This window comes from Montipora foliosa, chromosome 4 (genome assembly GCF_036669935.1).
Source record: "Montipora foliosa isolate CH-2021 chromosome 4, ASM3666993v2, whole genome shotgun sequence".
NCBI lineage: Eukaryota > Metazoa > Cnidaria > Anthozoa > Scleractinia > Acroporidae > Montipora > Montipora foliosa.
Window position 1 is genome coordinate 21,629,657 of NC_090872.1, and position 22,303 is coordinate 21,651,959.

At 37.3% G+C, this 22,303-nt stretch overlaps 2 protein-coding genes across 3 annotated transcripts in view; one reads left to right on the forward strand and one right to left on the reverse strand.

The window, feature by feature from the left end:
* The first annotated feature begins 7 nt into the window (after nt 1-7).
* Nucleotides 8-18,078, forward strand: LOC138000269 (DNA nucleotidylexotransferase-like). 2 transcript variants are annotated; one of them, XM_068846557.1, is made up of 17 exons: nt 8-242; nt 459-524; nt 686-723; nt 2,448-2,541; nt 3,114-3,168; nt 4,894-4,953; nt 5,779-5,888; nt 6,601-6,670; nt 7,171-7,242; nt 7,764-7,893; nt 8,533-8,612; nt 11,325-11,377; nt 13,448-13,550; nt 14,242-14,303; nt 15,828-16,047; nt 17,572-17,658; nt 17,940-18,078. In XM_068846557.1, exons 1-17 carry the CDS (start codon nt 46-48, stop codon nt 18,027-18,029), a joined length of 1,587 nt encoding a protein of 528 aa, XP_068702658.1. In that variant the 5' UTR covers nt 8-45; the 3' UTR covers nt 18,030-18,078. The 2 variants fall into 2 exon arrangements, with proteins under 2 accessions (XP_068702658.1, XP_068702659.1); XM_068846558.1 differs by lacking the exon at nt 459-524 and having other exon boundaries at nt 33-242.
* Nucleotides 17,555-22,303, reverse strand: part of LOC138000270 (nicotinamidase-like) — a 7,261-nt gene continuing 2,512 nt past the window's right edge. Inside the window, exons 3-6 of the mRNA XM_068846559.1 lie at nt 21,518-21,571; nt 20,794-21,162; nt 20,120-20,434; nt 17,555-18,279 (exon numbers count right to left, since the gene is read on the reverse strand). Coding sequence (XP_068702660.1) covers nt 18,244-18,279; nt 20,120-20,434; nt 20,794-21,162; nt 21,518-21,571 — 774 coding nt within the window. The 3' untranslated portion in view covers nt 17,555-18,243. The remainder of the gene's footprint in view (nt 18,280-20,119; nt 20,435-20,793; nt 21,163-21,517; nt 21,572-22,303) is intronic.

Below are 22,303 nucleotides of genomic sequence, written 5' to 3' on the forward strand. Positions count from 1 at the left end.
TGGGGACATAATAGTTAGGTCTTACACCAAGTACTACCCTGCCTGATGGCGGCAGCATCCAAGAAGCCAAAGTTGGACGCCATAGAAGATAGTGATTTTGAAGGCGTTTTAGGGAAAAATGAACAGATGCGATGCATGGATACGCTCATTTACATTGTGCCAAAAAAAATCTCGAAAGCTAGACTCCAAGTTTTGAAGGATCTCTCTCGAAAGAAGGGATTTCCCCTTACAGAGCGATTCAGGTACTTTGATCTTGAGACTAACAACCTATTAAAAACTTACCGTGCAAACGGATCGAAGGCTTTTCTATTTTTAAGCTTATTTAGCCGCGAGCAGAGTATTTAAGTTTGTTTTCGTGATCAGGTACGTCCAACTGAACAATAACCCGAAGAGATAATGCCAGTGACTTTGTACAAAAAGGGTACACTGTAAAGATGTGGATTTTAAATTTATTGCAGGGATTCTGTGACTCACATAGTGACAGCTTATGAGTCCACTGTCAAGGTCCTTGCCTTTTTAGAGAGGTACAAAGTGAGTTTCAATACTTATGTAAACAACAAATCCACGAAGAGAGATTTTTTGCATGAGTTATCTTTAATTTCCCTTGCATTTTTGTTTATGGCCTAATATTCCAAAGCAGCTGCGGGATTCATGGGGTTTATTTGTTGTTCTTTGATTTTACCAGACAACTTACAGAAGATGTAGAGATAGTATCATTGGATTGTAAGTAATTACTCAGTTGTGATGGGTATCAACTTCTTCCTAATGGTATCACCTCTTTAGTTATCAAGGGTGAACATTTTATAGAGTAAAGGCTATGCTATGCGTCTGTCTTCTAATAGATCATTGGTGGGAACCAATTAAAATGCATGCATTTTAATAAAAATAAAAATAATAATCAGTTTATTCATTCTTTAGTGGCTAACACTAAATTCCAAGAGGGTCAGTACATATATAATGCATAATGTTTACAACTTATGTAAAATAAAATGAAACAACACATCTCTGAACCTTACTGGAAACTGTAAGTTATAAATGAGCCCAAACGGTTGGCATTGGCGTGATGTGGCACCGGTGCGCAGATTGTAACCATGGGAGACACTTCTGTGCTGCGGCAGCAAATGCCCTAGGGTACCTGTGTTCCTAGCCACATTGGTAAATCTCTTGCAATTGCACGCTTCCTCGCGGTGCTCCGAGAGAGTTGCAAAGCTGCAGCACACAAGAGCCTCTTCATAAGAATGGTCTCGAAAAATGATCCTCATCGCTATCTTCTGTACGCTTTCTACCTGGTCGCCTTGGTTGGTATTCAGAATTGTTTGACCAGACTGGTGAGGCATACTCCAGTACTGAGTGAATAACACTGCAATACACAAGTACTAGATCATTTAGCCTATCATATAAATAATCCATGAAAATCTGGCTTTGTCAAATGATTTAATAAGGCTAACTTTGCCACAACAAGAAAGATTTGTGAGTTGATGTTTCAAGCAATAGTTCTTCTTTAGAGTGAATTCATGTGAAACACCATCTCACAGATCTTTCTTTTGATGGTTAATCATAGCGGAACTCCGCACGCGTGCCTTCAGCATGCAGAGCTCTGCTATAAATGTGGTAACCCATCTGTACGAGAAAATTTGTACGTCCACCCCTCCATGAATGCCATTGCAACCAGTATCACATGATCATATCGTGGACTCAAGTTTAGAGCTCATCATGGTAAGCTTTTTTTTTTTTAAAGTTGACCGCTGACCAGGTACTGAGTCACTTGGCTCAAGCCAGGTTAACTTATTGTAAGAATAAATAACCGGCGAGCTCTGCTTTTAGGCTTGGTTAAATAGAGGATATTACATGGCCCCCTGGGGATACGAATTTTATCTTCGAGTGCTGAAAGTGAGCAAAGCAAACAAGTGAGAGATACTTTCAGCGCGAGAAGATAGAACTCGTACATTTGTATGTATCCCCAAGCGGCCATGTAATGTTCTGTTTATTATATAGATAGTGATTTAAAACAACTTGTTTTACTCATTTTCGAAATGATGAAAAAGTGGTCACCAACCGCTAAAACATGCATGTTGTGTGACATGAAACAAGATATGAAAGTTTTGAAAAACAAATCATGATAATGTAAAATTTTGCAGTAAAAATGTTAATGTAGTAGAGAAGAATTATATTAAAGTACAAAAGTATCGTACAATGAAGAGGAAGCTCGCATTTCATTGGCTAATCGTGGTCATTACCATGGCAACACCCATATTCTACATGTGATAGATAAAAATGATTTGTTTGCGTTTCATTGGTGGTGAAGATATGATTTTTTAGTAAAAGGAAAAATCCTGGTATTTAATCAGTATTAAATTAATATAATAAATCTATATATTATCTAGAGTTGGCTTTGCACAGTCAGCCCATTGCATTAACTACAGTAAGTACCATTACTTTTCATTCAGGGTTAACTGACTGCACCACAGCGGGGAAATTAGTGGCAGTTACTGATCAAGTCAGAATTAGGTCCTCAGATACTTCAGTAGAGGAAAGTTCAAGGTAATTATAGGAAATTCAGCTTCTTTCACAAAATGATACTTTATCTTGAATGAAAGAAATGTTATATTAAACCATAGCAGAGCATTCATAAAATTCTTTTGAGTTATTTTTAGAGAAATAGTGTTATGACTAGGACAGTTCTATTTGTTTAGGATGCGACAATCATTCATTCCCAAGTTGAAACCCGCCAGTAATCCATCAACTTTGCCCATGCAAGTTTTCTCTATTTTTGCCAACAAATGACAAGTTCTACTCTGTTGAGAGAATTGGACAAGCTGGTTGTTCTGCCTTATCCTGGCGAGTAAAAGTTTGACATTGATCAATGTAAAGGAACAGAACTAAATAATAAATTTAAGCTTTCTGAAGGTACATTCAACATTGTACATTATAGAAAAACAATGAAGTTATGTTTGTTGTTACAGTAACTGTTATATGTAACTGGCACTGCTTAAATATGGGTTGAAATTTATTGCTATGAATAATGAAGTATTAATCCATATTCCTATCAAATGTTGCTTTTATGTTTTTAATAGGCTAAGCACACAACTTTGGTTCTTGTAATTTCTTTTTAGAAATGACAATGAAAACCAAGACATGAAAAAAGAAACAATAGCTTTGGACTATCAGGTAACATGTTCATCTGAGGTCATGTCATGTTTGTACAATACAATACAATTCATGTACTTAATTGACCATTCCCCATAGGGGCTTTTCAGGGCCAATGAAGCACAGTTAACAAAACGACGAAACAGAACAACAACAACAACAATTGTTAAGAATCCCAACTGGCTGGAGGCAAGCCAGTTTGGCTATTTACAAGTCCAGCTGGGAAGTTGAACCAGGGACTACCAGGAACAAATTCAATGAATGGTCAGAGCAGGTCTTGAACCCAGGATATCCGGATCTCAAATGTTTTGAGTGAAAACATTTTTGTTTTTTTTTTGTTTTTGAGTGAAAAGAACGATGGTTTCAGTGCTTTCAATGATTGTGAAAATTCACTCAAAAACTATGTCCCCTTTAACCCATTCATTCTTTAAAATGATACTTATAGATTTCACTCTGTCTAATACCACCTAATTTTACTCATCAATTGTGAACGCTTTAGGTGTGAATGGGTTGACTACAGTGAGTCTGCATTGGCAGCAGGCATTGGTACAATGTTATTGATAATACACTTCAGTATTGATCTGCAATCTTGTGTTGTGTGATTGTAATATACCGTATTTACCTGTGCATAAGTCGATCCTGTGTATAAGTCGACCCCTCATTTTTGATGGCAAAAAAGGTAATTTCTTAATTTCTTTGTTAAATATTCATGGGATACTAATCTTGTATTCTTCGATTCCTGGAACTGTGGATACACAAAAAAATCAGGGCCTCAACCACTTAATAGTTTTGTGGTTCAGCAGTTGTTGTATATGCGGGCATTTTGTCCTTGAGTTTTGAAAAAGTTCTCAGAAAATCGAACTTGTAAATTTATTCATTCATTTTGAAGTCTTTTGTCCACTGCATTCGTTATGCCCAAGACAACATTATTATGTTAATTTTGAATAAATTGCTTAGCTGGAACTTGGCTCTAAATATTTGACCCGTGTATAAGTCGAGGGCGATTTTTGGAGCTTCTTTTGAGGCCATAAAAGGTCGACTTATACACAGGTAAATTGACCCCTGGGAGTGAGACTAAGCAGATTTTACTCTGTCTAACTCCAGACAATTTAATTTCGTCGACTTGGAGTGTCCTGGGGTGTTTGAGGAGTCAATGGGTTAAAAAGAGAAGAACTCTTCTTTGCTACATTAATTTCAAGTGTCAATAAATAATCCTGTGAGATATTATGTAGGTGTGCACTCTGTTGTGGGTTAGAAAAAATATCGCTACTTAAAATGTGCCATTAGCAAAACTATTAAAAACCCTTTTAAGAACAAAATTCTTCTTGCCTCACTGTGACATGGGGGTGCTCGTCGTACCTTTTAGGGATTAAAAAAGTGGTTTTGGTTCCTCTTAGGGTGTTCAGCTTCAAAAGGTCCACAGCGGGAGCTTTAGCAGTACCTTTTAGGGTATTGAGCCGTAAAATTGTGAGAGGAGACATTTGATAATTAACTAATTTTTAATTTTTCTGATTAAAACCCATATTTGGTACCTCTTAGGGGTGAAAAAAATTTCATGTCACGCCCACAAGACAGGATCTTGGTAGCCCTTAGGTTTTCTTTCCAAAATTTTCGATGAGCACCCCTGTCCTTTTTATGTGGGAGTTTTCCCCCCCCCCCCTTTCTGGGATTATATGACAATGCTTTGTCAAGTAAGGGCTACTTTAATTTTGGTTATTAACAATCATCTTGTTCTTTCCTTTATAGGACACCAAATATGTTTGCCAGAGGGCTACTCCATTGAACCACCCCAATACTAAATTTACAGTGAGTAAAAGCCATAAAAACATAGATTATACTAATTTTTATACATGATTTAGCAGCCATATATATAGACCTTTTGTCTTATAGGGGGTGTCCCCTGACTTTGTGCTCAGTTATCCTTAGTCTACTGTGAGTAAGAGGTATTGGCCAATATCTTTGCTGGGTGTGGATCTGAAGTAGCTGATAACCGTCAGCTACCTACAGAATCAGTTGATATTTGAGGACACAATCCTTGAAAACATATATTAAATGGAATACCCTTGTGGCTGACAAGTACATGTAGGGGATTGTAAGATTATTCTCTTGTTTCTGGTAAAGTATAAAAGCGAGTAAAGAAACCAGTTTAGAGTTCTAAAAAACAAAATTAATGCATACCTTGCAGGGTTGTCAAAAGTAGCTGTCTGCTGCAAAAAATCAGCACCTACTTCCTACTGTCTTGTCTATTGAACTACTGTTTCTTCAGTGTTGATAATCAGATATTTCATTTTCTGTAGTTTTCTCCTCCCACTTTTGAAACACGTGCAGCCATCAACTGGAAAACCTTAGAACTGCAACCCTAGACCGGTGTTTAAAAATAAAGCACATAATGGGATTTTCAGCCCTGGCTGTGGAAAATGAGTTTTACAATTTTAGAATTGAACTCTTCCCTTGTTCTTTAAGTATAATATGCTTGATTGTATCCAAATGCAAGCATGAGTTTTTTGGCAGTCAAAACTGGCTTGAGAATCTAGAAACATGTTTATGGTCTAGCTAGGTATTTAAGATGACATAAAACTGGTGTGTAACTCTAGTGAGTCTAAAGTCTTATTCATGTTGTGCATTCTTAAGGATGCACTCGAGATTCTTGAGCGCCATGCAGTGTATGTGGATAGTGGACAGAGAGATTCCAGAGCACTGGCTTTCAGGAGAGCAGCTTGCGCTCTCAAGTCTTATCCAAAGTAAGTTGTCTTTCGAGAATGGTGGGTCAAAGGCAAGAATCTAGAGGGAAAAATATTAAAATTATTGTTAAAACTACAGGTACATGTCAGTGTGGAAAGTTTTTTGTGAGGGGTAAAGGGGTCTGGAGAGGCAGATGCTGTCTATCAAGATTTATCTCTAGTTAGTCCAAAATCCCATTTTCTGCAAATTTCATTTCAATCTTTACCAGACATGACCATAATTTTGTTGATTTAGGTGGATATCTGCCTAGATCTGTGTTTGGTAATGAGAGCAGTATACGTGCTGAGCCCTGCAAGATCAGTCTTGTGGTATCTCGTTTCATTTTTACAGCAGCCTGTGCCTTCGAGTCAAATATCCTTAAGCATGACTGGATTGTTTGCAGCAAATGAGTTGGCGTAGAAGCAGAGTTCATTTCCCAAAACAACCGTTTACTCCTCTGACATTGACAATCAAAGTGAACAAAAATTACCATAAACATTTAAGTTTGATTTTTCCAATGGAAAGGCTTCTATTGTGCTATGCTTCTGGGTTTTTCTCTTATATTTAGTAAAAGTTTAAAGTTGTTGCTTTTTTAAATCCAAGAACTGGTGTTTAAAAAACAGCTAATTACAATAAATAATTTATTATTGTAGCTGTACGAATGTCTTTAATGCTCCTCACTATTCTCAAAACAGAGTTTACCAGTAATAATTTTGGTCCCAATACTTTTAGGCAAATCAGTAGAATTGAAGAAGCAGCTAAACTAAGCAGTGTTGGAAATCACAGCAAGAAAGTTATACAGGCAAGTCAGTGACTTCTAAATAGCTTTTATCTAACGAAGTTAAATGACTGCCTGTACCTGTTATTAGGGTAAGGTCTTGAAAGGTACAAGGTGATTGGTTTGCTGCCCAAACCAAAACGAAAAGCCCCTGCCATTCCTTAGCACAGCAATTTTCTCAGAATACCTACTTTATTCTCTTGATGTTATCCAGCAACTGACCCACGCGGCCTCCCTTTTCCTTTGTGCATTCATTGTCCAGGTCTCTTCCCCATGCACCAAGACTGAACAAACACAGAAAACAATCATTCACTTCCTGATGCTTGATCACTGATCTTAGAGGTTGCTACATGTATCCAAAAATATTTGAACGCTGTCGAGCTCAAAGATCCATTCAATACTTAGCACCATCAAATCCACTGCTGAGTTATCTATGAAATAGGGATTTCTCCGGTGGAAAGAAGTAGGTATATATGCTCATGCTTCCAAAATGGTTAATATTGTATTGTCCTATTTGCAAATAGGATATTTTGGAAAATGGCTCATCCAGTGAAATTCAAGACATCATTTCTAGTGACTTCTTCAAGGCCATGGAGGTGTGTAATTTATAGATTAATTAATTTAATTAATGTATCCTAAGTATACGGTTTAAATATAATTAACAATGTAAACATTCTGTACTGGTTGTGTATATTTAACCTGTTTTTATAAACTAAGGCAAGACATAGGAACTGTTTTGTTTAGTTGATGAGTATAGTTAGAAGGGTACTCACGGGTAATTGATATTTTATTGACTGTATTTCTCAAGAATAATTATTTAAGTGACCAATTCGAAAGCTCATAGGCTACTTTGGTCACTGCATGTACACTATTAATTAATATTATTATTGTCTACCCTGTAGCTTTTCTGAGTGTACTTTTTTTTCTGTAATGATTGTATAGTGCCTTATGTTTAGTTTTCTGTAAACGGTGTGCAATAAAAAACTTGAACTTAAGTTGTTCCATCTCTGGAGATACAAGTTAAGTTAAGGCTTGGTGGCTAATAGCTGTCAATTCAGAACTAACAGTCTAGACCAAACTGTAATGTTGTACACATATTGGACCTGTTTGTTTTCAGTTCTTCTCATCTATTTATGGCTGCGGATCTGCAACCGGTCGAAGATGGTATGACAAAGGGTACCGTAACCTGTCTGATATCACCAAGGCAATAGCAGCTGGAATGAAGATCACAGAACAACTGGCAATGGGCAAGTTACCAATAATTCATGTTGAGGATAATCTTCCAGATAAAATGTCATTGGTGTTATACAGTACTCCAGTTCACCAGTTTCAACCAAAGTGCATGTAGTGTAATATTCAGTTAAATTGTTGGACAGTTGTCACTGAGGCTGATCCACTTGCTTACATCACTTCTGGTAAAAACTCAAAAGAAATGATAATTTAATTGTCTATCATTTATTACACTGAAGCAGGAAATAACCAGAATGACACAACCTTGTAGCTGTAATTAAAGGAAGAAAGGAAGGAAACAGAAAAACAAGATATATACATAGCAATTAATAGTTTATTATATGATATCTAATGTTGACACCAGGTATTGGCAAACTCTTAATAATCAATACTTGGATGTGAAACTCCAACTTTTACTGTGAAAAAATGTTCCAAAAGGAAAAGACAATGTCTTATTTTATAACTACATGTACCAACAACGTCACTAAGAAACATAAAGCTGCTCAGGTGTAAATTACTCATAATCATTGTTATTAACTTGGGATGCCTGAATTTAGTCTAGGTACTTGAACCACCCTTGATTCCATAACTTAAAAGGCAAAGAGATGTCCTCCTTCACTGGAAAACATTAAAATAAATTAAATGTCCTTTTACAGGTTTAAAGTACTATGATGATTTAATCCAAAGTGTTCCTCGGGAAGAAGCCATGGGCATCAAGAATGTTGTTGTTAAAGAGGTCAGCTGAATTTCATTTTCTTGAAATACCAACTTAAAGAGCTTGGTCAATCTTAAAAACATCAGAATATTCTTCGACCCACCCTCCCCTCCCCCCAACCCAATTCCTTTTGTGAACTGCACACTTAACAATGGTTTTGAACTTTAACAATAATTATTATTACCATACTCATCAATTTTCAATTTTTTTCCCTGTCCAACTTTTAATAGCCCTTTCCTCTACAACTGTCAAACAAACATTTTCATTTGGTGTAGAATCAGCTATCAAAGGGTAATTAGTAATTTATCTATACGGGAAAGGACCATGTACTCATCATACATGGTGGCCTTAGTGCTCCGGACTCGCGATCTCAGGGTCACTGCTTCAAGGCCTAGAGCTGTCGCAGGCGCGTAGCGTGGTCATTTTTTCAAGTACGCACAAGTACATATGATCTACAAACCTAAGTAAACTGAGCGAAAAATACTGCGTTCTTTATTTCTTGTCGAAATAGTTGTGTGAATACAAGCAAAGAACAAAGCGTCTTGCCCTTATTTTGAGCAAACTTGGTGCAAACAAAACATTGTTTTGGTTGTGCTAGTGTGACTGGAATTGTCAAGAACGTTCTCGGAATGTCGCTCCTTTGTCACGAACGTTCTTGGAACGTCGCTCCTTTGCAACCTCGCCCTTTTGTTGCACGCTGGCCAAACAACACTGCATTGTTAGTGCAAAAAAAAAGGTACAAAGCAAAACTAAGTTAGAACATAGTATAGCTTTTGTTTTAGTTTTTAGAATTTAATCAAAGTGGTGCTTTCATCACGAAATCTTGGTTGAGTACATTAAGTAAAACGTTAAGAATAGAAACAATTGCTAATTGCCTTGGACAAGACACTTTACTCCACAATGTCTCTTTCCACCCAGGTGTATAAATGGGTACCAGAAACACTTACTTCTGGGGGGTAGCCCTGTGATGGACTAGCATCCCATCCAGGGGGAAGTAATAATAGACCTCTTTCATAATGGCAGCCAAATAAAGTATCCTTTTGTTTTAATGCTAATAAGCCTAACTAGCCACGCTTTGACGAGCAAATTTCAAAAGAATTTTTGTTTCAAAATGAGGGCAGTAGGTCTAATTAACATAAAGACAAAAGAATGTATAAGTGGTCTATACTCTCAGTTGCTTCAAATTGCTACGGAATCTGGGATATTAGCTCCGGCCACGTGGGCCACTTGGCCTGAGAACGAGTTTACCTTTTCCTTTTTTTACTCAAGGAATTAAAGAAAAAAACTCTGACTGGGCAGGGGTGGGAGAGGGATTCAGGGATGATGCAGTGCAGACAGCATTCGCTTTCCACCAAATTATGTGGCACCGGTTTGATTCCTAGATCGTAGCCTTGGCATCACATGTTGACCAGTTCTCTCAACTCTGCTCTGAGAGGTTTTTCTCTGGGTTTCTTCCATCTCCTCAAAAACCAACCAACGTGTACGATTTGGTACAAGTTTCTTTTGATTTCTGTATGGTACTGACGTCCCCAAATTAGTGCGCCAGTGCTAAGTAAAGTTCATTATTAAAAACTGAACTACGGATATCAGATTTCCAACATTTTTATTGGCTCACCGAACACAGGCTATCTGTTTATGTACCTGCTGTACCTGATATGGTCAAGGAACGTGTCAGCAAATAAAGTGAGCTGAAAACATTTGGCAGTTCAGAGAAAACATGGCCGACAAAAGCCTTTTTGGACTGGAATTTACGAAGGCAAAAATCAATGCTTTAGTGGAATAGTCTTGCTGGATTTGAAATGATTATAACCAACTTGATGCGTTATCTTTTGCTTCATATCCAGCTTGCCATCGTACAATAACATTATAGTTAATTATTATAATTTATTATTTATTATTATCATTATCGACAAGGGTGGCATATTTTCATACGTGTGCTAACACTGATGCACTTTCTTGGATTTCTAGCACTTAAATATCAGACATTCCAGCCATCCCAGTTAAGACTACGCTGTCCCACTGTCCCGTTTTCATTCTAATAGGCCATTTTACAGTTCTTTGCTCAGCAACCTAGCCTATGAATGGCTGCGAGGCTGCTGGTGACCTTGCATTGATACAGCCCCCACTGCTTTTATCATGTAAATTGTGTTGTTGTAATTCTAATTATTAGTCTGTATTAACATTACAAAAGCACGAAGGTTTGTATCAAAACAGGGTCACCGGCAGCCTCACTTCCATTCGTAGGCCAGGTAACTTAGCTACAACTGTAAAATGGTCTATTACCCTGTTTTCCGTGATATTTTGATACCTGTTATTTTTTTAATATGGCTAACGTGATAAATATGAATGAATTTTGTCTGCTTCAGTGCCTTTTAATGGGAGTTATTAAATTATCTGAAGCAATAATATTGCCAATTTCGTCTTTGCTCAATTTACAATGTAGTTTTCGTGGCATGGGTATATTTTTCGGTAATTTTCCATTCTCTCACAAATATTTATACAAGTTTTGCAAGGGCTACATGAAGTAGAGCGGCATGACAAATTAAAGCAGACATGATATTCACGGGCTCTTAAATGCTGAATTATTGGCAGGATTTGTCCCAGTTTTTGAGGTTTAGGGGTTGGAATATCTGCAATGTACCTTTGGTAGCGAATTCTTTCGCTTCATCCTGTGCTTCCTGGCCAACTCTACGCTTTCAATGTACTTTTACATTAATCTTTTTCATTTATCAGCTGAATAGTATTCAACCCAAGTGCAAAGTTGAACTTGTTGGAGGTTATCGCAGGTACAATACCATTCAATGTGATCAGTATCTTTTATCCTTAACATTAATTTTAAAATTTGTACTAAATTACTTGTAAACACTAGTTCTAACACTAGTTGCTTTGCAACAGGTGAAAGAACAAGTGACTTCTAGACAGGATTTGAGCCTACTACCTCCACAGCAGGTACAAAACACTGATCACAGGTCACAGGTCATTGTTTTACCAAAACAGAAAGTAGCCTAAGTATCCATTGAAGCTAACGCTAGGCCTAATTAGGCCCAAACAAGAGTTTTTAGGCCTAATGTTAGCAGTTGTAAACAGTTAGGGTTGTTTCTGTATTGGTAAAACAATGACCTGCAACCTGGACCTGTGACCTGTGACCTGTGTTTTGTACCTGGCCCTACCTCCACAAAACCTGTTGGATGCTCCTAGAACTACTGAATACACAACATGTCCTGCTGGCCTGCAAGCTCTACAAAATCATGCACCTACAAATTTTAAATGCAACTACCTTTGTAGCTGTTTAAGGTGTACTGTGCCCATGGGAAGAGAGAGAGAGTAGTTTGTTTCCTTTATGTGTCTTTGCGTGATAATCAGCACATGCCTTACAGAAGATTCAGTGGAAAATAACTTCTATCACCAACTGTTTGACGACAGGTTGACTCAGGCTCTTGCAGAATTTTGGTTTCCTGTAGAACTTCTTGACCCGACCTCCCAAATACTCGCTTTAAGGTCTTGGTAAAGGTAAATTTGGGTGTCTTGCTCAATTTTTTTGATTTGCAAATCTTGAATCGGTGGGCTGTGAAGTATATTTTTCCGAAAAAAAATTCTGAAAATTTAAATTTTAACCGCTAAATTGCTTTTCTTTGTTTCCCGCCATAATCTGCACAAAAAAAAAAAAACGATTGACATGTCATGTCATGTCAATCACACATGAAAGGATTGGATGTCAATAGATAGCCTTCACTTGCGATCGATCTGCTGGTGCCCAAAGGCTGATTGGCTCATTATAATTGGCTTTTCAAGTAGGGGGCAGAGTTATTCAGCAGACTGTGAACTGCACGTGAAATCTTCAAGCTCGATTTTCTAGGGGTTTATTTTGATGCCAAAATTACAACTTCTCGAACCGGACCTGTCCCAACAGGTTTTAAGATATTGCTTCCAAAATTCTGATAGATGATTGTACTACATACCCCAAATACGGTGTGAGGAATTTTTCGTTTGTCTTCGGAGACTGATTTTATGGCACATTTTCTTCCTGAATTAATTATGAGATGAGAGTTTTGACTTTGGTGCATGATATTTCCTTCAATTCTTAACATAATAATCAAAAATTCCTGGCAAAGTATTGGAGTGCATTCATCTGTGACTAAGATGCAATGCAGTGAAGGGGCAGGAGCTTCTGCAGCAGACTCGGTTGTGCTGAGTTTGGGGCCTCAAAACTAGAAGCCAATATTAAATACCAAAAACCTAAAACTTTATTCAAATAATTCAATTCAATTATGATATATGGTTTGAACCTATACAAAAATTAGCGGTGCAACAATTTCATTTTTCTGCAGACACCTCATTTTCCTTTACTGAGACCTTATTAAAATGAGTGTTCAAGACATGCTGTTCTTGTAAAATTTGGTCGTTGAAGGATTTACACGGCATTCTAATTCACTTCACCTTATTCCCAAGTATTTTCTCAAGTCCACATAGCATGTCTATTTTCCTTTTTGTTGTGAAAAACTATAATAGAGGGTTGTCCCTAGGGATTTCCTTATTTTTGAAGCTTTTTCGTAAACATCGCAGCATTACAAGCCTAGAGAAAGAATATTTAATTATTGTAAAGCGCCATGATACTTTGTGTAAATTATTTATTATGTGCGATATGTAAATCCTAAACTATAAACAATGCTGCTTATTTTTTAAGCATTACATATATAGTAAATGTGACAAGGAATCCCAATGAAGCTTGAATCTTACAGTAATATAAATATGTTTCCCAAGACTAACTTATTAAGTCTGCAATAAAAAACAATACATGTATGTTACATGTAAATTTGTCATTATTATGTTATAGATTTCTTTTGTGGAAATTTCAGAGGCAAAGAATCGGGGCATGATGTGGACATTCTAATAACGCACGAGGATGATTGCATAGTGGAAGGATTGTTGGTCAAGCTGGTTGAAAGGCTTGACAAGCTGGTGAGTGGTTGTCCCAACAGGTGCTGATATCTGTGCTTTTAAGTCCCCTTGTTCTGTCTTGTGTGAGTTGCCAGAACAGACTTTTTGTGTGCAACCTACTGTAACTGGAGTTTTGTATGTATAACCATTATTGTAATCTGTTTACGTCATTTAAATGGTATCTGGGAATGAGAAGGATTGAAATGCTTAGATGTAACATACGGATAGGATTACATAGTACAAAATTTGGGCACCCAGCTAATAGACCAATTTCGATATATTAAAATTCAGTCCTAAACAAAAGGCATCAACTCGAGGCTCTAGGGAATAAACATAATGATTTGTATGAGTTTGATGTCTTTGGTTTAGGACTGAATTTTAATATACAAAATTGGTCTGTTGTGTGCATTTCTGCACATAGAGTGCAATAAGCCAATTCAGAGGGCCATTGTAATTGCTGCATAATTTCCGAGCTACTTACTCAGCATTACAGGTCACTTTCAGGCTCTTTTTTTGTTAAGAAAGATTTTTCCCTGCTGTGAAAAGTAGAACTATTTACCACCACAAAACTTTGGAAGTCAGAACTTAGAAGTGGACACTGCTATTATTTTTGAGTCCTACATATGCCTAGTGATATTCAGAATCATTTTTGTCTTGTTGATCCACTTATAGCAGTGGTTTTGTTTTTGCTTTCTTTTGTCTTTTCCTTTAGGGTTGTATCTTACACAAAGATTTGATGGTTGGCCGTAATTCTCACTTCATTGGCAGCCAAAAGTATGTTAATTTTTAACAAACAAGATTATCTCAAATGCTTTCCACCATATACTTTTTCCAGTGGTCATTATTTTTTACCCAGTACCCCTAGCTTACTGCAGTGTTTTGTATTTAAGTGGCACACTATTCAGACTATGTTGTGCTGTGGACATGTAGCCTTTGCTTCCATTAGATATGTTCACAATTAATTTTTTAAAAAAAATCAGATTTGTTGACATTGGTTTAACAAAGGGCATAGAATTATTTTCAATTGAGTATCGTGAACAAACAGCGTAATGAACCAATTTAAATTCGGAGCAATTCATTGTAACTTGTTCAAAGTGTGGGAAAAATTGCATGACTTTGTGCAAGTTGCGATTGGTTTTGGTTTTCCTTCTCATTGGTTGATAAGCTGGCTTGAGATTATTAAACCAATCACTAAGCACAGTAAATTATTACACAATATTGCAATTATTGCAATTGCATAATTACTTTCAGCAGTCATTCGAAAACTGCTCTAAGGGTGCATGTAACAAACTGTACGCTTCTGGCTACTTTCACATGCATCCACTTCCTACAGGATATAAAATGAACTCACTCCTGACAAGCTCCATATGGCTAGTGAAGCAGTGTGCAGCACAATATATAGTCATTGATTCAAACCCTGTTCAAGCTTGACAGACAGTAATAGGCCATTTCCGAGTTCATGTCTGCCTCCTCTTCAAAGCGAGTCTAAGTGCGAAGTTTTTGTGATGGTAATTAGTTCTTCTTTACATAAGAATGAGAACTAATTTTCATAACAAAAGCTTCGCACTTAGACTCGCTTTGAAGAGGAGACATGAACTCAGAAATGGCCTATTGCGCAACTGTTTTCTTTTAAGTTATTGTAAGTAAGCAATGTAAGTAGTTGATTAAAAATTAAAAAAAAAAGCTTGCAATTCTTCAGGCTTCTTTTGGCATTGCATGTCTGTTTCATTTAACAGTGATTCTATCTATCAATCACCTCAACTCTGTAGTTCAAACAGAAGATACTTCACACACATTCTCCATCATAAAAGGACTTTGCCACTTCCTTTTTTCAACATAGCGACCTTGAAGATTCCAGCTTGATAATAATATAACTAGCCTCTTGTGGTTGGATGGGTGAATATTATTTAAGAAACAACAGCTACTTTCAAATTCAAGGAGAATTAATGTCTCCCCTTTTTATCACGTCTTAAATTTAAACTCATTGCTGGACACACGTCCATACAATGAGGGCAGACATGGTAAGCCTACTACAGTCCACCACCTGCGACCTGTCACACTGATGCAGACTTACATTTTGTACCAATCCATCCCTGCCAATGGGAGAAGTGGGCGGGAACAAAATTGACAAGCTGAAAAAGCGAGTTCACCAAATTAAATATCTGCAACACATCTGCGATGTTGAGCATGTGAGCCCCTGCACCGTGAAAAGTGTGCCAACCATAGCCTTAGTAAGTAACACTGCTGCAATGACTCGATTTAACATTTTATCAAATGTTTGTCTTTTCCTTCTTAAAGACAAACTTCAGGTCACATGGATCATCTTGATCATTGCTTTTGCATGTTTCAATTAATAAAAACCACAAATGCACCAACAATGTCAAATACGTCAGCAATGACTTCAGCAGAAAGGACAAGTTTCTCAGAGGAAAGAGGTGGCTTAGTGAGGAGGGTGGATCTTATTGTGACTCCGTACAAACAATTCCCATTTGCTTTGCTTGGATGGACCGGCTCAAAGGTACTTAACTACTAATGCATGCACAGGACCAAATAAATTATGCAATAAGCGGAAAACGTAGGAGGGGATTGTATATTACTCCATACAAGTAGGTAGATATTTCTGGAGTGACCTTCCTCTTTTTATCTGACACTCACCCTCAAAAACTTTTTGAGAAAAGGCTGTGCAAATTTTACCTGAGGCAATATTATTTTTCTTGTCTTGCAACAGACCTTATTCATAATATTCTCAGTATTGGACTGGAACTGGCTTGCAGTCGAGGCTAATGCAGGGGAATAATAGAGCCCACTTTGGAATATACCATAGTACTCTTTGTTCCCCCCCCCCCCCCCCACCTCAAATTTTGTATAAGCATTGTTTTGATTTTCTCTTGGGGACCATTTTAAGTCCCAGGAGAAACTGGAAACAATGCTTATGCAAAATTTGGGGGACACTGAAAGAGCATTATGGTGTTTTCTGAAGTGGGCTATTATTTTAAAAAGTATGTGCATTTCAAAAGATTCCCCCACATTAGCTTCCTTTGCAAACTAGTTCCAGTCCAATACTGAGAATCCAAATATGGTCTGTTGTCTTCATAGTGTATGTTCTTTTGGATACAGCGAGCAATAATATTAATTTTATACTTAGGGCACTAACTAGCTTACTATATTATGCACATCTCCAATCAATTTTCTATTTTCTATATGTTCTAGCAATTATTGTACTACTGTTTGGAGAAAACTAAATAAAGAAGTAAATACAATCTTAAGTTAAAATACATATCCCATGCTACAAAGAAATGAAACTGAAGTAATAACGTATGTAAAAATAATCCATATTAAGAAGTTAAACTTGGGACGCTTTCCATTTGACCAAACTGGCTGGTCAGACTGGGCATTTGGAAGGACTATCCCTACAATTTCTTCATAAGAATGTGAGGGATTATCATCTACGTGTTCCCTCAAATTGTTGCATTTTCTATGAAATCAGACGGGTCTGGCTGGCCAGTTCTGACAAAAGGAAAGAGCTTCTGTGTAAGAGATGGTCAAGTGTTGGTTTCTCAGGCATTAGCTGCTTTTGCATAACCACCTATTGATGACAAAATAATGTGGAGACAACACTGTGGATGTCCTTAAATCTGTTTGTTAACACAAACGACAATCTACATCCTACATGTATGAACATTCCACCTTTGAGGAGAGTCTAAGACAGACATCCACAGACTCCTAACTGCAATCATGTTTCGACAGAAAATGGATTATCATCAGTTATTCACAGGGGTATAAACTGCTAGACAGAAAGTTCAAATGTTGGGAAATAAATGATGCCATTCAACTGGATGTACAAATCAAAATCAACTCAATCAAGCATTTCCATTAATTACATGTAACCCAATGACACATGGGAGTGAGACATTTTACTGTCTAACACCAGATGATTTTACTTGTCAACTGAGGCATCCTACGGCATTTGAGGTGAAAATTGGGTTAAGCCCCCCATTAAGTTAAAAAAGAAGACAATCAGTCTCTTGTGCTTTTTTAACAGCAGTTTAATCGCTCCATAAGGGACTATGCCTGGAAGACTTTTCAAATAAAATTATCAAGCCATGGAATGTGGGATCACAACTTCATGGTAAGTAGTCAATGATTTTATTATATGACAAACATTGCTATAAATAGGCTTTTCTTCTGCCTGTGCATTTCCCTTAGTTAACAAAAAGGAATGCAAATTAAATAATTCTTGTCTCTCTTCTTACACAATTTGAAACTACAGTAGCTTACACTTGTATTACAAATGAAAAAAAAAAACACCTTCTAAGGAGGGGCATTTGTTACACTGGCATTGAACTTACAGGGATAAGTCCCCTCATTGTTTCAAACGTGGAAAATCTCATTGTATCCTTTTCTTTCTAGCCTCCACATCAAATAGAAGCAAGATCTGAACAAGAAATATTTGCTGCTCTGAGACTTCAATACAGGGAACCAGAGGGACGAAATGCATGATCCCAATTAATTTATTTACTGTCAAGCCACTAATGTGAAACACACAACATGATGATTAAATTAAGTTCTTATTAGCCCTTTCCCATGAAAAAAGCTTGATATAAAAAATGCTACAGTAAATGCTGAAAAAAAGGAAACAGCTGTTCTTTGAACACAACTGTGCTGGTGTAGGTCTGTCTTTCGCTCAATGTGGAAGTTACTGTTCATTTACTGTTCATTTTCTCTTCTTGTCACGGATTGTATCTTCTACCTATGGTTACAAGAGCAGAGAAATATTTATTTTATTATTCGTCATTGTCACTAAGGGAGATATATATGCACTGTCCAACATGAAGGCCAGTGGAATAAGGGAACTGTAATGATTTCTTGTAACCCATTTGTAGTGTCGTAGCATGAGTTATCATTGTCAAGGGTTATTAGTGTAGCATGGTCCTACAGGAGTATTGTACTGTTGTTAAAGTATAAAAGCTAGGGCAATTTTATTCAAGTAGGGTGTGTGTAATGTAACCGTGTGGGAGATGTGATAAAATGTTTTAAAGTTCACTTGCGGATTTTATATCGGGGTTCTACACCATTGACTCCTGATGGGTGAGACTTCAAAGATTTTACTTCGTCTAATGCCAGACGATTAATTTTTTTTACTCCTCAACTGGTGGCATTCTAGGGCAGCTGCGGAGTCCATGGGTTAATCAATTAAACACTATGTCCTCTCCATTCACCTATTGATTTCTGGGAGTGAGACTTCACAGATTTTACTCGTTAACTGGGATGGTCAATAGGTTAATTAAAGTGAAGAGATCTTTCTTGTCTTGTCTAAGTTTACTCCACAACACAGATTGAATCCAAATACCAATAATATCAAAGAAGACGCATGTATGACGTCAACACAATTTACAGAACATGCAGCCCTACATGTATGTTCCTAGAACTCAACTAAGCAGAAGGGATTAGGACATTGCACAAAGTAGCATGGAACAATCTTACCAGATTTGGAAACTAAAGCTCATTTGGAATATTTCTGCTTTTACTTTCTGGATTACCAGTGTTTGCTCTGCCTACTTAATCCATTGCACTATCATTAGTTTGCTATTATTTTGTCCTAAGTTCCAGTTTGTTAATATACCACTCTTTTCAACTTAGCCTCCCAGCAGACTCTTTATTTTGGGGATTACAAGTGATCTTTTTTCACCATAATTATGTCTCTGAACTTCCTTTCACTTGTAATAAATAATAATAAATTATGAAAAATTGGATCATGGACAAATATCAGTAACTGCATGCATCAGTCTTCTTGTATTTACAAAATAACGTAGGGAAGATTTATCCATGATTTGTGAGCGTTTTAAATAAAACAATAATTATTATTCAACTCGCACTTGTTGGATATGAGATGATTTTAACCAACGTGGAATACTTAGGGCGCTTTCCTTTTGTCAGAACTGGCCGGCCAGACCCATCACTTTGCAAAGAAAATGCAACCATTTGAAGGAACACTTGCATGATATTCCCTCGTATTCTTCTGGAGGAGTATATATGATCCTCGAAGTGTGTTAATTTGAATGTGTTGTAGAGTTATTCCTTCCAAATGCCCGGTCTGGCCGGTCAGTTCTGTTAAATGGAAAGCGCCCTTAATAAAATTAATATTATTGAGCCAACTGCCAACCGGTTGATTGAGCATCCCACTATTGTGCGAGAGGTAGCGTGATTAAAAGAAACTCTGGCCAGACTGTAGCCAGACCAACACTAAGGGTCTTTAAATAACTGCCTTTGTCATGACATCTATAAATGGTTAGACTTTCTAGTCTTCCTGAATAATGTTCATAACCCGTTGTGACGCAAAAGAACCCACACACTATTTACAAAGAGTAGGGCATGGAGTTCCCAGTGTTGTGGTCTGTCCTATGTGGTATAACTACACTAGTTGAACTCCTACATGTGCATGTAGTTTCTTCTGATTTACAATGCAGGAGTATCCAATTACAGCATTAACCCATGGACCCCTGCGAGGGGTGCAACCTATGACATCAGCCCAAAAGCATAGCAGTCCTAACTTTTTCTGAGTGTCACAATAAAGATTTTCAAATGTTTACCTGTTTTGATTCCAGTAACACAATTCCATTCTTCATAAATTCTTCCTTTGTCTTTGCTATTCCTTCAGGGGTCACCCCTCTGCACGCATCTGTAATAACATGGGTCCTAAATCCTTGGCTGACTGCATCCATTGCTGTGTGTTTGACACACACATCGAAGGCCAGGCCACAAATATACAAATCAGTCACACCTTTCTTCAAAAGATCAACAAAGAGTGATGACTGTGAGCAGTCGCCATTGTCCCAAAATGCAGAATAGCAATCCACAGTTGGGTTGGTGCCTTTTCTGATAGTAATATCATTTTGTGAAGGAGGCTACAAAAGACAAAGAAATTTGGCCAAAATCAGTTACATGTAGTAATCCAGAACTTCTTAATGCCAGGCAAACTTGACCGTACAAGGACTGCATTTCATTTTTGAAGGAAAGAGATGTGACATGGCCCTTTGACTAGGGTGCTGGATTTGTAAATGCGCTCTGCTTTTGAGGGGGTTTCACCATGTTGTGTTTCATTGTAATAATGTTACTTCCAGATAATTTAAAGTTGAGGGTCTGTGAACAAGCTTGATCACTATTGCACTTCAATCTAAACAAACATATTTGTTAACGTAGCATCCCTTTCGGCCACCTGTTCCAAAATCACACAACAATGAAAATAATGATTATGGATACTCACTGTGAGATCTTTATGAAGTTGAGATCCCCAGCTGTTCATCTCACAGTGTCGTGGCCACAATTTTTGATCAATGATAGGGGCTTTGTCATAAACCACAACATCAAACAATTTTGCTTTCTCGGCTGTAACTGGACTTGAGGAATGCAGTGGGTACAATGTGACGTTGTCTACAAAGGAGCAGTGATTGGGAGGATGCCAGTCCAAAGAGTATGCAACAATATTGAACAGTTTTCTGGAGAACAGATCTTCTATTACTGGTACAACTTCTTCGCCATCTTCTCCTGCAGGGCAGCTTTTTAATGCCAGTGAACCAGTGATGAAGTCATTCTGAACATCTACAACAATAAATGCTGAAACAGGAACCAGGGCCTAGAAACAGATGTACATGTACATGTATTAAATTTAACCCTTCTCATTACGTTTATTACTATTATTCTTTGCTGTAAGCTGTATTGTCTCTCTTATAGAGCAGTTTCACCGAACGTTAGTGCAGCTGTTACAGTTAAAATTTGATTTCAGGTCAAAATGATTTTAACCAAGGTTGATTTGTAATTTTTCTGTCTCTATTTATCTGAGACTGTTATCTGAGGCTGGGTTACATGTGCATTAAGGAAATCATGCACTCATCACTCAAAGAGCAAAATTATTCCAAGAACCCTAGTAGTCACTTCTCATGATCATTGATAGGATAAACTTCAGAAATTTTTATAGCTTTTACACTCACTGGTCGTAACCAATATTCCCATAGGGCTGCCAAGGAGCTCTCATCAATTCTTTTCTGTGGAAAAAAGTGCAATAACATTCCGATAAAAGGGACAATAGGAAATAGTTGATTATTAGACCACACCTATTAAAATTGATCTTTCTGGATAAAAAGGTTGAGAAAATTCAATAATTCTATGGTGCTCAGCATTGAAAGACAGCCCTAATCAGAATTAAAGCGCTCTATGAGCCAAGTTGTGAATGTGGAACAGTGTACAGGTTAGCAATGGCTAAGAATTGGGTGTTACGAAAACTAAGACCTAAGACCCCTTGTAAACAGTGGAAATTACGGGAAAGAAACCTGGGACAACTTACCACTAGTCAGAAATTTGGGTGCTAGATGTTGTCTCCATACATGGTTTACTTTAATAGACAATGCCATGACATGCTTTGAGTTTTGTGTGACAAGAAAAATCAGTGACATTCATCTATGCTTACTTATTGGCATGGAAATGAAAGATACCTGTACGTGTAGCTATAGGATCTGTTAAATAACGAGAAACTTTGTCTGTTAACCTTTTGGTTGTGATACACAAATTATTTTGTCCGTACACGTTATTCTACTTCCAGTATCAAAACCGTAAGTCACGGATGGATGGTAAATAGGAAAGGCCATAAGTGATTTGTTAGTTTCCAGGGTTTTTTTTTCCGGCCTTAAAGTGCGATCTACAATCTTTCCGCAGCTGATGTCAATACTCCCTCCAATGTTTTCACTTCAAATTCTCCACATCTCAGTTATTTTCAAATT

What these genes read in the sequence shown, in the direction of transcription:
- LOC138000269 (XM_068846557.1), top strand. Translation starts at nt 46, where the DNA reads ATGGCGGCAGCATCCAAGAAGCCAAAGTTGGACGCCATAGAAGATAGT. An exon ending in ACAGCAAGAAAGTTATACAG is followed by an intron (nt 6,671 to 7,170) that starts GCAAGTCAGTGA and finishes ATTTGCAAATAG; the next exon opens with GATATTTTGGAAAATGGCTC. An exon ending in TTGAAAGGCTTGACAAGCTG is followed by an intron (nt 13,551 to 14,241) that starts GTGAGTGGTTGT and finishes CTTTTCCTTTAG; the next exon opens with GGTTGTATCTTACACAAAGA.